Source organism: Drosophila mauritiana, chromosome X, assembly GCF_004382145.1.
Source record: "Drosophila mauritiana strain mau12 chromosome X, ASM438214v1, whole genome shotgun sequence".
In the NCBI taxonomy this organism is placed as follows: domain Eukaryota; kingdom Metazoa; phylum Arthropoda; class Insecta; order Diptera; family Drosophilidae; genus Drosophila; species Drosophila mauritiana.
The window spans coordinates 21,124,850-21,142,345 of NC_046672.1; the positions used below are offsets into that span (position 1 = coordinate 21,124,850).

The 17,496-nt window shown below is 50.6% G+C and overlaps 4 protein-coding genes across 8 annotated transcripts; 3 read left to right on the top strand and 1 right to left on the bottom strand.

The window, feature by feature from the left end:
• Positions 1-58: 58 nt before the first annotated feature.
• LOC117147402 (putative peptidyl-prolyl cis-trans isomerase dodo) lies at positions 59-1,164 on the top strand. The gene is made up of 3 exons (XM_033314274.1): positions 59-200; positions 308-640; positions 974-1,164. Exons 1-3 carry the CDS (start codon positions 143-145, stop codon positions 1,081-1,083), a joined length of 501 nt encoding a protein of 166 aa, XP_033170165.1. The 5' UTR covers positions 59-142; the 3' UTR covers positions 1,084-1,164.
• LOC117147401 (protein penguin) lies at positions 1,152-4,500 on the bottom strand. Its single transcript, XM_033314273.1, has 5 exons — positions 3,947-4,500; positions 2,646-3,348; positions 2,175-2,577; positions 1,606-2,084; positions 1,152-1,401 (listed from the first exon to the last, which is right to left on the bottom strand). Exons 1-5 carry the CDS (start codon positions 4,408-4,410, stop codon positions 1,216-1,218), a joined length of 2,235 nt encoding a protein of 744 aa, XP_033170164.1. The 5' UTR covers positions 4,411-4,500; the 3' UTR covers positions 1,152-1,215.
• A 454-nt stretch (positions 4,501-4,954) lies between these two features.
• On the top strand, positions 4,955-12,580 carry LOC117146843 (calpain-D). 5 transcript variants are annotated; one of them, XM_033313399.1, is made up of 9 exons: positions 4,960-5,512; positions 6,514-7,145; positions 7,443-8,358; positions 8,787-9,106; positions 9,171-10,753; positions 10,820-11,326; positions 11,381-11,647; positions 11,718-11,860; positions 11,929-12,580. In XM_033313399.1, the coding sequence occupies exons 1-9, from the start codon at positions 5,277-5,279 to the stop codon at positions 12,104-12,106; spliced, it is 4,782 nt and encodes a 1,593-aa protein (XP_033169290.1). In that variant the 5' UTR covers positions 4,960-5,276; the 3' UTR covers positions 12,107-12,580. The 5 variants fall into 5 exon arrangements, with proteins under 5 accessions (XP_033169295.1, XP_033169290.1, XP_033169292.1 ...); XM_033313401.1 differs by having other exon boundaries at positions 9,174-10,753; XM_033313402.1 differs by lacking the exons at positions 6,514-7,145; positions 7,443-8,358 and having other exon boundaries at positions 4,964-5,512.
• Positions 12,581-12,952: 372 nt separating this feature from the next.
• On the top strand, positions 12,953-16,325 carry LOC117148785 (septin-1). The gene is made up of 5 exons (XM_033316396.1): positions 12,953-13,057; positions 14,168-14,360; positions 14,427-14,685; positions 14,810-15,175; positions 15,247-16,325. Exons 1-5 carry the CDS (start codon positions 13,040-13,042, stop codon positions 15,494-15,496), a joined length of 1,086 nt encoding a protein of 361 aa, XP_033172287.1. The 5' UTR covers positions 12,953-13,039; the 3' UTR covers positions 15,497-16,325.
• The last annotated feature ends 1,171 nt before the right edge of the window (positions 16,326-17,496 follow it).

Sequence of the window (17,496 nt, forward strand, 5' to 3'; positions counted from 1 at the left end):
GCCAGCAAGTGTATCGATACGTCGATGGCAGGCGCTATCGATTTTGATGGATGTTCTCAAAGCGTGCTCGGAGTGGTCACACTGGTGGTTTATTTTATGCCAAAAACTTATTGTAATTTAATTCAAATTAAGTGAAAACAGCATGCCTGATGCCGAGCAACTACCGGAGGGCTGGGAGAAGCGCACTAGCCGCTCCACAGGTAAGCATTGAGTGCAGAATCGCTCGTTCCGTGCCGGCCGTTTTCCGGCGGAATGCAGAACCGGCACGCTAAACTGAACCTGCACATGATTGCTCGGCTTTTTGCAGGAATGAGCTACTATCTCAATATGTACACGAAGGAGTCGCAGTGGGATCAGCCCACAGAGCCGGCGAAGAAGGCGGGCGGAGCGTCCGCCGGCGGCGCAGATGCCCCGGACGAGGTGCAGTGCCTGCATCTCCTCGTGAAGCACAAGGGCAGCCGGCGTCCCAGCTCGTGGCGCGAGGCAAACATCACGCGCACCAAGGAGGAGGCCCAGCTGCTCCTCGAGGTCTATCGCAACAAAATCGTCAACCAGGAGGCCACCTTCGAGGAGCTGGCCCGCTCCTACTCCGATTGCAGCTCCGCCAAGAGGGGCGGCGACCTGGGAAAGTTCGGCAGAGGTATATCTTCCACTGTAAATTTGTCACAAGCTCTAAGCGGGCTCAGGATCGAGTGCTCCTCGATGTGGGTCCGTTTGGGAGCAAGGCGCTTCCCACTTGACGAGATTCTCTTTCGAGGCGCAATCCAGGAACAGGTTGCTACTTTCCATAAAGACACTGCTATAGACCACTACATATAGTTATAGACAAAGTGTTTGTCTATAACTTGGCAATTGGCTCCGGCATTTCTTCTTTAATGTTTCCCTACCTTACACTTTTTATATCTTATGTGCAATCGTAGAGTTTAGGCCACCCAACCAAACTGACTGCTTCTAATTACATTTCTCCTCACAGGTCAGATGCAGGCGGCATTCGAGGAGGCTGCCTTCAAACTGAACGTCAACCAGCTGTCGGGCATCGTCGACAGCGACTCCGGCCTGCACATCATCCTGCGCAAGGCCTAGATTAATCGAGCACCGACCCACAGCACAACTCACGTCCCTTCACATGAATAAAACGGAATGCACAGCCATTTCAATATAGAATTATTTATTGTATTTTATAATGTTAGGTCTTGTCTAGGCTAGAATCGTTTCTCATTTGCCAATGTCCAGTTTGGCGGCCAGTAGCTTGGCTCCGGGCGTCTTGCGGTCCGCGAGTATCTGGCTAAGGCTCCTCTCCGCCGCGACGGCTTTCTTGCAGTCCTCCAGCAGTGCGGGACACTCCTCCACCAGCTTGAGCAGGACAAAACAGGCCCGGTTGACGCCCAGCCAGGCTTTCAGCTGTAAAGGGGGATTCGCAATTAGAAATTGGAATCTGAGTGAAGCTGTTTACTTTGCGAACGCATGCCTAGGCACTACTTGTTTATTAGACTAAACTAATGTCGAAAAGTCATTAAATAAAAGGAAAAACTCATAAGCGTGCGATGCGTTTCTCATTTCCTGAAAAAAGGAACATACCGAGTGGCATGATTTTTGGGTACTTACCACACCGGAGGACAAGTTTTGGAGCAGCTGCTGGCTGAACGGGTTGCCCTCTCGCTTGCCATCGTTCTTGAGTATCTTCTTCAATACAATGTGCATGCCGGCCTCCTCGATTCCGGAGACCAACGGAGCCGACGGCTCCTCCTCCTTTGCCTTTGGCTTTTTAGGCTCCTTTTTGGCTTTCTTCACCTTGGGTTCGGCATCATCTTCGGCCGCCTCCTTCTGCTCCTTCTGCTCCTTCTCGTCTTCTTCATCGTCGCTTTCCTCATCTTCATCTTCATCTTCGTCGCCGCTGCTGCTGTCGAAATTAAGCAGTTTTCTGCGCTGTTTGGTAGCCTGGGCTATAATGGCCTCCACGTCATTGTGTGGCTTCTTCTTATCCTGCGGCTGCGGACCGGCGGCGTCTGCTGAAATGCGCCACTCCGGTTGGGCGACGACTTGGGCAAGGGCCGAAGCAGCCTTCTCATAGGACTCGCCTTGAACTAAAAGGCAGAGATGCAAACGTACATTTATATCGTGAATATATTCTTCCGAATATATCTCTGCTATGGCTTGCAGAAGTGTGCACTTACTGTGATTAAGAATGTCGCCGGTGACCAGGCCGATGTGGCTGTTGGACAGCCAAAAGGCGGCATCCTCGGCGATGGACTGTGCGATCGGCGCCTCTATCTGCTCAAGGATCTCCTTGCGACGCAGCTCCTTCTCCTTTTTTCCAAAGGCTAGACCCTCCTCCACCGTGCGAATGAACTCTGGATGGAAGCATGTCGTATCGCCCGGAGCCACCAGCCATTGAATCACTCGTCGGCCGTACGGACTGCTCATTAGCGCCTTTAGATCTCCGTGTAGGTGATCGTAAATCGCCTTCTTGGTCGCCTTGGTGTCGTCCAGTGCGTTTAGCAGCGAGATGAGGAACACGTGGCCGTGCTCGTGGGTGGCGATCTTGAGCAGGTGCTCCTTGATGTTCTTAATGATGGCCTGAAGAAGGGGTTAGAATACATATAAGACTCTGTTTCATCAACACACGGTATATGTGATCCACTTACTCTGCGGTTCTTGGGCGTCGACTTGTAGAAGCATATAACACCCGCCTCGCTGCCCTCCTTGGTGGACAGCATGTGAGGCACTAGAGCCGCAAACGCAGTGACCGTCTCCTCCAGCTTCTCCTCATCCTCGTCGCAGGCGCGCAGGTACTCCAGCATCACGGCGTGCACCAGCGCACTGTCCACCAGCTGCTTGTTGGCCACATGATCCAGGTTTGCTTTAACCGACCCCAAGATGGAGGCCTTCATGTTCGTGGCATCCTTATAGGTGTCGCTCAGAGTCTTCACATTCGAATCCTTGGCCTTCCGGTACAGATCGCCGTAGAACTCCTGGCGCATAAAGATGCGTTGATTAGGTGTGGCGCTCTGATACATCGTGTCCAGCAGCCCACTGCCGATGCTGTGTCCGGCCAAACGCACTATATGTCCGTACAGGCTGTCCACCAGCTTGGCTTTGGTGGCCGGCGCACCGTACTTGAGCATCCGTTGCACGCAGAACTGGGCGTACTTCGACTGGCACATGTCCACGGTGAAGGGAAGCAGCTTCTCGGAGATCTCGGCCCGCAGAGCTGGCGATGCGTACTTTAGCATGCTCTGGATCACGCGGGCGGTGTCGTGGGCCTTCACCACCTTCGAAATGGTGTCGCCCACGTTGAGCACCTTGTATATCTGCTCCACCAGCTTGTCCTTGTTCTCCGTTCGGCGGCTGCAAGACAAGGACCAAATTATATATATCGAAGTTATAGGATTTGCGCACTCATTAGTTGTGATTTTACGAATAAAAACGCGACAGAGGATAAAGTTGGTTTGTTTATGACCAAACAGCATGCGCGAAATAGGCGTCTATGGAATCTACGCTTTTGGTTCTAACTCAACATTTATACAGACATACAAAATGCTTAATATTAATGGATTCTTCTTTTTATCCCAGAACAAGCTATTATTGTTTTAAGAACATGAATAAAATGTTTGGTGTTTTTGAATTCGAACTTAAAGTACCAACAGGGAATGGTCGATTTTGCCTCGCACAACTGCTTCGTTTTGGGACCCACATGCCCATGTTTATCGAGATCTTGTCCTTTAAGGAACCAAAAGGAATGTGTCAAATTAACTTATAATCATTAAAACTATATATAACTATATAACTATATGAAAATTAAAAAACTGTACTTTCTGAATGTACATATTTGCATGAAAGAGTCCGATTTGGATTAGTTATCATAAATTGTAAAGTTAATTTGACCGCTCAGGATGATGACATCCTCGATGTTTGGGCTGTTCCTCTTGTTTTTGGGTATGCTCACCATCGCAGCTTCTCGTGGATCTGGTTGGCCTCCTTGCTGATCTCGTAGGTGTCCTTGGCACTCTTGCGCTTCAGCTTGAGGTCCTTCTTCTCCTTCTTGAACTTGTTCCAGTCCTGTTTCTCGCCCTCTGCCGGCGCCTGTGGCTGTGTTTGTGGTTTTCCGCGGAACTTGTTGCCCTCGGCGAACTTGTTGCCACCAAGCCTCTTGTCGCCGGTTGCTCCGGATTTGTCAAACTTCTTGAAGCCACCGGGCCCAGACTTGTCGAACTTCTTGGCACCACCAGCGCCTGGCTTTACGAACTTCTTGCCTGCTCCACCGCCGAATTTGTCGAACTTCTTGGCGCCTCCTGCTCCACCGGGCTTGAACTTCTGTCCATTGGCGGGCTTGCCGGGCGATTTATTGGCCTTGAGGGGCGAGGCCGTGTTGGCCACGTTAGCAGGTCCTTTCGGCTCCAAGCTAACCATCTTTGCTGCGTTTTCTTCGACACTTAAACTAAATAACAGCAAATGTTGTGCCAAAAAAAACGAACTACACGTGCTGCTGATGCAGCGTGACCAGATGGTTGCAGTATACCCAAGCCGTTTAATTAATACCGAATCTGGTATTTTCGTTCCACATACAGTAAGCACCAATGAAGTGCTTCTATTTCTTGAAAACGTAACTTAAGTCAATGCGTTCTGTTTAATTTGACTTTCCATTTGAAAACGGATAAAAAATAATAATGCATATCTAAATATTAAATTTAAATCTGCCTAAACCAAGATCTTCAATGTTGATTACTGGTTATGGAGGGTTCAATAATTGTATGCATGTATTTGCGTAGCTTTATCTATATATGTATGTATTCATTACCAAAAACGTATTAAAATTGTTCTTAATATTGAAGGTACCGTTTTCTTTCATTAACGGCACTTGCCAACACTGGCTTTGCGGGGTAGCAGCCGAGCTTCTCGCGCCGTCGCTGGCAACCCTGTCCGGCAGGGTTCACGCACTCGGGCAACCTTGTCGTTGGAGGTGTTCGCAAACGTCGACAACCCTAGCGGCAACAGTTAAAAAATGGTGTGAAACGGCGACGGAGAACGCGGCGTGCAACTGTTGGAAGCCACTGCTTGGTCCTCGTTTTGGTCCCGGGTTTTGGTCCTCCTATTGATCTCCATCTCCGCCCGGCCACCAGCTCGCCAGCGCACCTACACACCATAGTTTCCACAGACAGTCCCAGTTCCACATCCACTCCCCCGCCAGCCAGCCAACAACAACAAAAACAACAACAGCAAGAGGAACAGCTCACAAGTCGAAAGGAATCTGGGAACTCCTGCGACTCCCCCGCGCAATGGGCACCATCTCATCCGTGCTGCAGTGGTCGTGCACCAAGTGCAACACGATCAATCCCACGGAGTCGCTCAAGTGCTTCAATTGCGGCACTGTCCGCAAGGTGTTCCCCCAACAGCAGCAGCACCAGCATCGCAGCAGCAGCATCACCGCCTCCTGGACAGCTGATGATGCACTGGAGCAGGCGGAGAAGGAGCAGGAGAGGGACAAGGAGAAGGGCAGGGCGGCGGTTGCCAGGTAAGCGAAGCGGTCGCCACAAAAACAAACAGCCTGTGTGCCTCCTCTGCGAGGATGTGCCTGTGTGTGTCTGTGTCTGTATGTGCGTGCGTGTGTGTGTGTGGGCGCCAGTGGTGGCATCCAATTGGAGGACAAAAGCGCTAGCTAAAAGCATGTCGCATATGGTAATGAAATCGGAGGCGTTTTCAAATCCACCTTTTTTCGCACACACATTGTATGTACACTGTGCAGTACACAAATATGTACATACTTTCTGCGGTAAAATTCTTCAATCAAAAACATCAACTTTCAAAGAATAACAATAACAAAAGCTTAGCAATTTAAACTCCTATGCTATGCTCCTTTAATATCCAAAGGGCAGACCGAGTAAATCTTAGTAAATTTTATAGTTCTGAGCTCACAAACCCTTTTGTGCCTAATGAAACTTAAAGAATTAGTAATTGGGATTGAAATTAAAATAATAAAATCGGTTAGGAAACTCCCGATTCAATATCCATAGGAATAACCCAGTAGGAATATAGTCGTAAGATTTTAATATTGCGAACTAGAGTTTCGAAAGACGACTAGGGAAATGCACATGGAAATGAGTGAAGTCAAGTAGTTCAAAAGTCTGGCTTTAAAAGCCAAGCCGTCGGCACTGATGATTGTCCCTGAGCGTGTGTGTGTGTGTGTGTGCGTGCGAGTGTGTGTATGTGAGAGCATGTATACACAGCAGCGGCAGAAGCAACAACAAAACAGCCGAGTAGCGAGAATTGGGGAAAATCGATTTGGATAAAGAAGCATTGTTTACAAGTTTATCGATTCGCGAACTCGCTCGGCGATCTGAAGAGCAAAAGAGCTGAAGAACTTCCGAGTCGAGCGGACGAGCGGAGAGTAGGAAAATGGCCAGTCATTGAGATAACCTTTGCGGTCAGGAAGTGGGGAAAGCCCAAGAGCCCAAGAACACTGAATCCCATCCAAACGCGACGAAAAACGAAAAACCCCATTTACCTATTTTGCAGGAGCGAGTACAAGCATGTGTACAAGTCCCTGCTGCGCGGATGCTTGAAAAGACCACAGCGGAACAGCCAGAATCTGCCCGCCAACTGCGTGGATTGCGAGGACACGCGCAAGTACATCAAGAGCTCTATTGAGCTGTACCGCCACTTCTCGAATCCGGCCCTGAATCGGCGGTGGGTGTGCCACGCCTGCGGCACGGACAACAGCTCGGTCACCTGGCACTGCCTCATCTGCGACACGGTCAGCTATCTGGCGCCCATTTACAAGGACGCCATCGCCGCCGACCGAGGCCAGGATCTGGCTGGCAGCCTGGGCAATCGCGGCGAGCTGCTGGCGGCGGACCATTCACATCCACATCATCATCACCACTACCTCCACCAGGAACTGGAGGAGCAGCATCATCACCAGCATCAGTTACATTCCCAGCACTTGCACAAGCGGCACCTCAAAGGTAGATCTGCATCCGGATCGGGATCCGGACCGGGCTCGGGTTCTGGACTGCGCCGCACCCAGAGCCTGAGCACCGCCATCGACAAGAGCGCTTCCGGGCGCAGCTGCCACATTTGCTATGCGAACAACCAGAGCAAGGACATCTTCAATCTGCCGCAGATCAAGCCGGCGCCGCAGCTGACAGGTGCGTTCATCAGCTAGCTTCACCCAGATAAAGAGACTCCATTAAGAACGAACTAATGAAAGGTTAAAGGTTACTAGAGGAAATAACTTTAAGGTCGTTTCCAAGTTTTTACTAGGAGAAACTCTTTAAGTGGACTACTAAATTGTTTGAAGTATATTCTCTTCTTTGTAAAGTTCTTAATCTTAATCAGATCATGATGAACGTGATAATGTTTTAGTTTCCCATAACTGGAATGCACGCACTTGTTATCCGATAATCCAATCATATGGCATTCTAATCCCTATGTGTTTCTCGCAGGGATTCCCCCCGTGGCCGCCTGCAGCAACTCCCGGTTTGCCATCGCCAACGACACGTTTTGCAGGCGCAAACAGAACAACAATAACAAGAACCAGAATCACAAGGTGGTTCGCGAGAGCGGGGCCAAGCGGAAGTACAACTTTACCATCACCACGCTCTCACGGTCGGCGGCCAAGGATGCCGGCCATGGCCAAATGAAGCCACTGCGTCAGGCCGTTAATCTAAATCTGAATCTACAGCAGGAGCCGCAGCAGAAGTCGCCGGCTAATCCGCAGCAGCCGCAGCGGAAGACCCAGCGGGAGCCAGCAGCAGTGAGTATGAATCCCACGCAGTTCACCATTCCGCGGAACGGCGTCTTCATTGCCGTCAACGAGTGGTCGGAGCCACTGGCCAGCAGCTCCTCCGTCTCCTCTAGCTCCAACCATCATCATCACCATCACAGCAACAGCAATAGCAATAGCAGCGGCAACAGCAACAGCAACATCATCAACAACAACAGCAGCAGCTCCAGCGGCAGCAACAAGTTGTATGAGAACGAGTGCGTGGCCCTGGCCCAGCAGCAACTAAGGGCAGCAGCTGCGCAGGCGGCACAGGCAGCCGCGACGGCGGTGGCCATTGCGAGCTCGCCTTCAGCTAAGGCTATGGCCGAACCAGCTCCACCGGCTACCATGCCCATCTATGCGCAGGTGAACAAGCAGCACAAGCTCAAGAAGAAGCAACAGATTGCCAGCGAGTCGCAGACGAACAACAACGGCAGTGGCGAGATCGCGGATGCGGTCAGTGAATCCCTCACCGCCGGACTGGGCACCAGCACCGATGGCAGCGGCGAGGCCAGCGAGTCCGAGTCCCAGGTGGAGGAGCACTCCATCTACGCCAAGGTGTGGAAGGGACCGCGCAAGGCGACCGAGTCGAAAATGTAATTGGCAGCGAGCGTGCAACGGAGATTAGTCCACACCCATCCAACTTCCTATCCCCCCAGCAGCTTATCAGTTGGTTAGGTTTTTCTTTTTGCTGATAATTTGCGTGGCGCTTAGTCACTGCGGCATTCTGTTTGTGTTTCGCTTTTCGGCCACCAGCTTATTTTTTCTGCCCGCTATAAGTTCTGTTGTATTATTTAAGCAAATTGTTTATGGGTATGATTTGAATTAATGATTGGCTTGCCACGAGATTGTCATAGCTTGGATGAGGTAATTATTCTCATTCATTCTTAATGCTCCTCTCGGCTATGACAATCTGTGGTTCAAGTGTTCAATTTAATTAACTTTTGATTTCGCCTATCTCCCGTCTTGAATCAATTTTGAACTTGGCTGCATTACAATTGATGGTCTTGCTTTCGATTTGCAGTATGCATGACCCAGGGAGCAGCAGCCGCCTATCAGGAGCCGCATCCGCCGCAGCAGGGACCGCGTCCGCGGGAACGGCGGGAGCTGGAGCTATAGCTGCAGCCGTAGGAGCAGCTGCTGCCTCGCGGCACGACAATAAGACACAGCTTGGCAACGGCAGCCGCAGTAAGATGTGGATATGCATCAAATGTTCCTATGCCTACAACCGACTCTGGCTGCAGACCTGCGAGATGTGCGAGGCCAAAGCCGAGCAGCAGCAACAGCAGTTGCAGCTGCAGCAGCAGCAGCAGCACCACCACCACTTACAGCAGCAACAGGCAGGTGCGTCACCCGTTTTCAGGAAAATAGGTAATGCTTGCTACATCAAACACCTAATGCATTCCAGAAGCACCCCGCGACGAGCCCTGGACCTGCAAGAAGTGCACCCTGGTTAACTACTCGACAGCGATGGCCTGCGTGGTGTGCGGCGGCTCAAAGCTGAAAAGCATCTCTTCCATCGAGGACATGACGTTGCGAAAGGGCGAGTTCTGGACCTGCAGCCACTGTACGCTCAAGAACTCGCTGCACTCGCCGGTCTGCAGTGCCTGCAAGTCCCACCGCCAGCCGCAGCTCTCGATGGCCATGGAGGCGGTGCGTGAGCGACCAGATGGCCAATCGTACGAGGAGCAGGATGCTGCAGCCGTCGGGGGCGGAGGAGGCAGTGCCCACCAGTCGGGCGCCAACGAGGTCAAGGCACCTACAGCCTTGAACCTCCCGCTGGCCTCGGTGGCGTTGCCCATGCCCATGCTGCAGCTTCCAACGTCGTCAGCGGCTGGTCTGCGCGGCTCACGCAGTCCCTCGCCCAGGATGCAGCCACTGCCATCGCTCCAGCAGCAGAGGAACTCCAGCTCCTCAGGCGCTATACCTAAACGTCACAGCACCGGCGGCTCCATTGTGCCCCGGAACATCTCCATCGCTGGTCTGGCCAGTTACAACTTGCAGCAGGGCCAGGGAGTCGGCTCCGCATCGGTAGTGTCTGCCTCTGGAGCTGGACCTGGAGCTGTCGGAGCCAGTACCAGCTCAAAGAAGTGGCAGTGTCCCGCCTGCACGTACGATAACTGTGCCGCTTCCGTCGTTTGTGACATCTGCTCGAGTCCGCGCGGCCTGGCGAGCGCAGTTTTGGGTGAGGCGTTGGGCAGGAAGTCCGTTCGAGTTGCCCTCACACCGGCGGATATTCGGCAGGAGAGCAAGCTGATGGAGAACCTTCGCCAGCTGGAGGAGACCGAAGCGTTGACCAAGTGGCAAAACATCATACAGTACTGTCGCGACAACAACGAGCTTTTCGTGGACGATTCGTTTCCGCCGGCGCCGAAGAGTCTCTACTACAACCCGGCGAGCGGAGCAGCTGAGGGAAATCCTGTGGTCCAGTGGCGACGGCCGCACGAGATTAACTGCGACGGCGGAGCGTACCCACCGTGGGCTGTGTTCCGCACCCCGCTGCCCTCGGACATCTGCCAGGGCGTCTTGGGCAACTGCTGGCTACTCAGTGCGCTGGCAGTGCTGGCGGAGCGCGAAGATCTGGTCAAGGAGGTGCTGGTCACGAAGGAGATATGTGGCCAGGGCGCATACCAGGTGCGCCTCTGCAAAGACGGCAAGTGGACGACGGTGCTGGTGGATGATCTGCTACCATGCGACAAGCGTGGCCATCTGGTTTACTCGCAGGCCAAGCGCAAGCAGCTATGGGTGCCGCTGATCGAGAAGGCTGTGGCCAAGATCCACGGCTGCTACGAGGCGCTGGTCTCGGGCCGGGCGATCGAGGGACTGGCCACGCTGACAGGAGCGCCTTGCGAGAGCATTCCGCTACAGGCCAGTAGCTTGCCCATGCCCAGCGAGGACGAACTGGACAAGGATCTGATATGGGCCCAGCTGCTGAGCTCTCGCTGCGTACGATTCCTCATGGGCGCCAGCTGTGGCGGTGGCAACATGAAGGTGGGTTCTGCGTTATTAAGAAGTCTTCTCTTTCTTATGCTAATCAATTATCAACATTTACCAAAGGTGGACGAGGAGGAGTACCAGCAGAAGGGGCTGCGCCCGCGACACGCCTACTCGGTGCTGGACGTGAAGGACATCCAGGGACATCGCCTGCTCAAGCTACGCAATCCGTGGGGTCACTATTCGTGGCGTGGCGATTGGTCGGATGACTCCTCGCTGTGGACGGACGACCTTCGGGACGCTCTGATGCCGCACGGCGCCAGCGAGGGCGTCTTCTGGATCTCGTTCGAGGATGTGCTTAACTACTTCGACTGCATCGATATCTGCAAGGTGCGCTCCGGCTGGAACGAGGTGCGTCTGCAGGGGACATTGCAGCCCCTGTGCTCCATCTCCTGTGTGCTGCTCACCGTGCTGGAGCCGACGGAGGCGGAGTTTACCCTATTCCAGGAGGGGCAGCGCAACTCGGAGAAGTCGCAGCGATCGCAGCTGGACCTGTGCGTTGTGATATTCCGCACCAGGTCTCCGGCGGCGCCGGAAATAGGTCGATTAGTGGAGCACAGCAAGCGTCAGGTGGGTGCTTCCTATAGCCATGTCAAACATTTCTAACAATTGCGTTCCATTTAGGTGCGAGGCTTTGTGGGATGCCACAAGATGCTGGAGCGGGACATTTACCTGCTCGTGTGTCTGGCCTTCAACCATTGGCACACGGGCATCGAGGATCCCCACCAGTATCCTCAATGCATCCTAGCGATACACAGCTCCAAGCGTCTGCTGGTGGAGCAGATAAGTCCCTCGCCGCACCTCCTGGCCGACGCTATCATTAGCCTGACCCTAACCAAGGGACAGCGGCACGAGGGGCGCGAGGGGATGACCGCCTACTATCTGACCAAGGCAAGTGCTCCGGTTGCGAGGGATCTCGGGATTCGGTGGCTTTACTAACTCGACCGCATTTCCTTTGCAGGGCTGGGCGGGTCTGGTTGTGATGGTGGAAAATAGACATGAGAACAAGTGGATCCATGTGAAATGTGATTGCCAGGAGAGCTACAATGTGGTGTCGACACGCGGCGAACTCAAGACAGTGGACTCTGTGCCCCCGCTGCAGAGGTGGGCTCCCAATCGACCACCTAAAATATTCCCCCAACTAATTGCTTATGTGTGCTTAACGCTTTCAGACAAGTGATCATCGTTCTCACCCAACTAGAGGGCAGTGGCGGCTTCAGCATCGCCCACCGGCTGACCCATCGGCTGGCGAACTCCCGCGGCCTGCACGACTGGGGGCCACCCGGCGCCACCCACTGCCCGCCCATCGAGAATGTCCATGGACTGCACGCTCCGCGGCTAATCACCTAGGATGGGATAGGGATGGCAGTGACGCAATTTCGATGCTACCCCGCGATATGTCGCTGTTCGAATCCTGATTTGCATGCGTCTCCTCTCAATTCTACCCGTCTTCTAGTCGATGTTCTGTTAACGAATCACATCACAGCGAAAAACCAAAAGTTAAAACCAATCAGCAAGCGAAACAATTCATATATATGTGTATAGAGCCGTGCAGATATGATATATGTATGTGTTTATGTACTAAGGCGTATCTGAAAGTGGGAGCAGATCGGTGGTGGGGATGGGGATACGGCAGATCGCAGAAGCACCTGTCCGGAGTCCTAAGGCTAAGGCTCGGCACGATTCGCTTGAGATCCGATGATTTGTGTTTTGATTGGAGCGCCTATGATTGTGGATTATATAGATATGTATTGTGAATTTAAGTGCATCCAATATTAATATGTGTATTGTTTTAAAAATAAAGACTACAAGTTATAAAAGCCACCAATGTGTAGGCAATTTCAAATGTGTAAGTAAGGGAATTGGAAAACGATCCACTTTTTAAAAAATATATATCTTGCGATATAGATGGCGCCAGGAGATATTCGACATGGTACATACATTCGACATCTACATAAGTTTTTATCTACTGTCAAAAACGCTGCGAACTAGACCGTAAATATAGTCCGTGCTTAAATTTTCCGTTCATGACATGAAATCATGACTATATAGTCGACTAAAACGATACAAATTGAATAACTGCGAAAATATGGCTACGCGTTCAACCAGATTTTCAAAAGAAATACCATCTTGATCTTGATCAGACGACCGGCATTTTGTTTGCCGGCGAACTGGTCCCACTGGCAGCAGGTTCCGCCAGTTGCGCTGCGGTCACACTAGTTGCCCTGCTATTTTGTTCGTCATTACGTTGATTTCTTCGTTCGTTTCGTGTTTTTTTTTAAAATGGCCGATACAAAGGGCGTGAGTAGCCGCAGTTCACTTGTCCAAGTGCCAATGGCCAACGGCCAGTCCCAACGGACCCGATCCGCCGCAAACTGGGCGTGGTGTGCCATTCCACTCCTGGTTGCAAGTGCATCAAATGCCGAATGCGGCGCTTCTGTTGATTTGTTTGCCGCTCATTCCTCCGCGCCCGCTCATCGGACGCTCCTCCTGCACCGCCCTTCGTCCACTCGGTGGGAGCGGGCATTGCTGAGCGGGAGTGGAGAAGGAAGTGGAAGTGGAAGTCAAGTGATTCACAACATGCCGGTGGCGTCGGCGTTGTTCCTTTGTTCCCGGGACCTCTGTCGCCCTCGCGAAGCACCTTCGGGCGCCCGTGACCCACATGGCAGCGCATTCTGGTCCGCAGAAATGAGTGCCGTGCCCATGGTTTGGGCGCCCAAGAGAAAACCGATCCGCGCGTGATGGGCATGCAAATCAAGCCAAGCCATCGCTTTCTAAGACCCAAACCCTAACTCACAGACACTAGCCCATCCCAACTGAGTACTTACGGGTTAATAAGACATATGGGATGCTTTCAATCACTTGCCCATTTTGGGTCATATCCTTGAAACCTTTTCTCAAGGTGCATCCTTTAACGTTAGGTTCTTAACTCAGAGAACTTTCCTTCACTATCCGCAAAAGTGCTTTTGCGAGAAACATAGTTCCAAATAATTGGTAGATAAATTGAGCGACCGCAGATATACAATACTATGATTTATCGTCAGTCTGCATTGCATGGTTTTATAGCTTAATCAGCATAGGCTGACCCACTTAGCACACAATGTTTTTAATTATTCGCATATACATATGCATTTAGTTTATGTGCACTTCGTTAAGATTATAATATCCATATACAAATTTACTTCAAAGATGACTGCAAAAAAGTCTACGTTTGTTGATATTAAGCTGAGTAATTCTTGGTTTTGCAATAGTACACTCCACATATTTGTTTGTTTACCTGTTCTGAAACTAAAGGCATTACCTATATCTGGTTTTTCTCAGAAAGTTTTTAATATTAATTATTCTTTTTTATATCTGAAGCCTGGGACTTTTGATTCTCCCTACTAATGTGATTCACTTACTCTCGTGCAGTTTTCCAGCATCGAGACGCCCGGCTATGTGGGCTTCGCCAACCTGCCCAACCAGGTGCATCGAAAGTCCGTGAAGAAGGGATTCGAGTTCACCCTAATGGTGGTGGGCGAGTCCGGACTGGGCAAGTCCACGCTGGTCAACAGTCTCTTTCTCACGGATCTCTATCCCGAGCGCATCATTCCGGACGCCATAGGTGGGCACGGTCTTTCTTCATCACTCGCTTTGATTACTTATCCAGGAAACCAATCCCCTCTTGCAGAGAAACAAAAGCAGACCGTAAAGTTGGAGGCATCGACGGTGGAGATCGAGGAGCGCGGCGTCAAGCTGAGACTGACGGTGGTGGACACGCCCGGATTCGGCGATGCCATCGACAACTCCAACAGCTTTGGCGCCATACTCGAGTACATCGATGAGCAATACGAGCGCTTCCTGCGCGACGAGAGTGGCCTGAACAGACGCAACATTGTGGACAATCGCATTCATTGCTGTTTCTACTTTATATCGCCGTTCGGTCATGGGTGCGTTCCTCTTCCGTTTAACTTTTGAACATTTCATATTTAAAATAAGGAGTTTAAAGCTCAGTAGTGTTCCAAACTGTATAATAGAAAGTAAACGAGGTATCCAATCAATTTTTGTACCCAGCCTAAAACCCCTGGACGTAGAGTTCATGAAGAAGCTGCACTCCAAAGTTAACATTGTGCCCGTGATCGCAAAGGCCGATTGCCTCACAAAGAAGGAGATCCTGCGCCTGAAGTGCCGCATTATGCAGGAGATCGAGAGCCACGGCATCAAGATCTACCCACTGCCAGACTGTGATTCCGATGAGGACGAGGACTACAAGGAGCAGGTGAAGCAACTGAAGGAAGCTGTGCCTTTCGCCGTCTGCGGCGCCAACACACTGCTCGAAGTCAAGGGCAAGAAGGTGCGCGGTCGTCTGTATCCATGGGGCGTGGTCGAGGTAGAGAATCCCGACCACTGCGACTTCATCAAGCTGCGCACGATGCTCATGTAAGTGCAGCAAATATTGCAATATCTGATTGATTGCTTACTAACTAACCACCTATCCTGCTGCCCCACAGTACCCACATGCAGGACCTGCAGGAGGTGACGCAGGAGGTGCACTACGAGAACTATCGCTCCGACCGCCTCGCCAAGGGCATCAAGGGCAAGGAGAACGGCGTGAAGGCCGAGCGGGACAACAGCTCGCAGGTGGTGTCGAACAGCGTGCTCGGCGAGAAGGACCGCATCCTGCAAGAGAAGGAGGCCGAGCTGCGGCGCATGCAGGAGATGCTCGCCCAGATGCAGGCGCGCATGCAGGCCCAGCAGTGAGCAGGCGGGTATATCTTTTATATACGCGCTTGGCGGAGGCGGCAATCTATAGTTATACACACAAGTCGTATATATACACTTATACAAAACATATATTTTGTACGCAGATTTGGTTGCGATCGCGCTTTAATTCTACTCTCAATTGTGAAACGACGGGCGCTAAGTATTCTGTATTAATTTCGCATTCTCCATATATATATTCGTAGTATCTAGGTATACACACCACATACATTTATACACACACCCAACTTACATCTGCCGCGTATGCAAACGCCTGCAATGCAATTGCTCCATCAGAAGCAAAACAGAGAACATAAGGAACACCAACCATCAGCGAACTCATATCACTTCTATCAAGCGAAACACACACGAAAACAACTGTATTCCTACTATGTATTTAGACGCGATTAACAATGGATTATTATTGTACTATGCATCTAGGCTAAGCGAATCCAATCCGATTTATATTGTATGTTGATTCATTTTGTCTGTTTACCTTACCCTTATCTGTGTAGTCTCAAAGCGAGCAATTTATTTAGGTTATACTATATGTGCGTGACAGCCTGCCCTTCCGATCCTTCTTGACCTCCATGGTCCGCTGTCCTCCAGGGCCGCCCGATTCCTAAGCACGATCTGATTGAATAAACAGTGATACCTTCCTAGGCGGTTCCGGGCTCCCATGGCCCGGTTGCGGAAGCTCGGTTTAGCAGGCTACTCGCTTAAAAGTGCACTCCTTTAACGGATGAAACAAAAACCAAAATGTGAAATCTCTTTTATTATGTATATGAAGACTTTTTTAACCCAATATAATCCTCTATGAATACATAAATATGCTTTTTATACAATTTGTAAGCCAGACCGTCTTATGCATTTTCTTCTAGTCCATAAAGTTGTATTTGTGTTCTTGATGGGAATCACTAGCCGAGTCCATCCGGTTACAATAGTTAAGCATTCATATCCTTCAGATACATTTGCAGTTGTGTTCGCCTGATGCCGATATTTTGTTGCCAAATAGGGAAGAGGATTCATTTAATCCTCTAAATCCTTTAGACACTTTTCACAATTGCTTGTCATGCTATGTTTAACCGAAACCAAAATGCGCATTCAACATATATTAACAACAATATTATTTACTACTTGTACAAAGAGCTTAAGGATCCTTACAACTTCAAGTATCCCTAGCTTGACCATCCAAATGGGGTACGTTGTCAAACTCCAACAAGTGACCCGAAAAGAGGGAGGCAAAAAACGCGAGTGCTTAAAACTAGCAAAATTTCCAAATTCAAATTCATCATTGCTGTTATGTTTCCATGTTATGTTTGTTGCCATTTAATTGGTTGCTTAACGTATCATAAAATTATATTATATCAAAAAATATACACACAGAAAAGTTGGAGAAGCGTACTCAGTGGTATCAATCATTCTCATGAGAAGAAATCTTCTTGTTTTCGAGACGGAAACGATCTCAATGACGATACATATTTTAGACGGAAGCAGTATTGGGTTTCCGATTGTAGAAGACGACGTGAGGGGAAGGCTGAAAAAATAAGAAGCGAGCTGAGGTCAAGCCCCCTTTTCCTTGGAGCAGCAGTTCCTCCATCTCCAGCAAGCTGTTCCAAGAAGAGATCCTCTGCTTCTGGAAATGATGACTTTCTGACGAAAGCAGTTGAAAAACGAGTGTTGGCATGGAGTTGCAGATCATGACCTTCCATCCAGTCATTAGTTGGATTCGTGGTGCCCCAAGAGCCTGAGAGTTGAGCATTCCTGTTTCAGAATGGGTGCTAAATTTCCTTGTCTTTCTGCCCAGACATTCCTACCAAGCTATTGGCTGATGGACTAACCATTACAATTCAGACTGAAGCCGGGAAAGCTACCTTCGCTACCTACGGTTGGTCAGATAGGTCCACAGCAGTCCATATAGGCGGCCAAGATACTTCTGGTCCTTGGGGTGTACTGCCATCTTGATCCTCCACTTCGACCAGTTTATTAAGACTGGAATC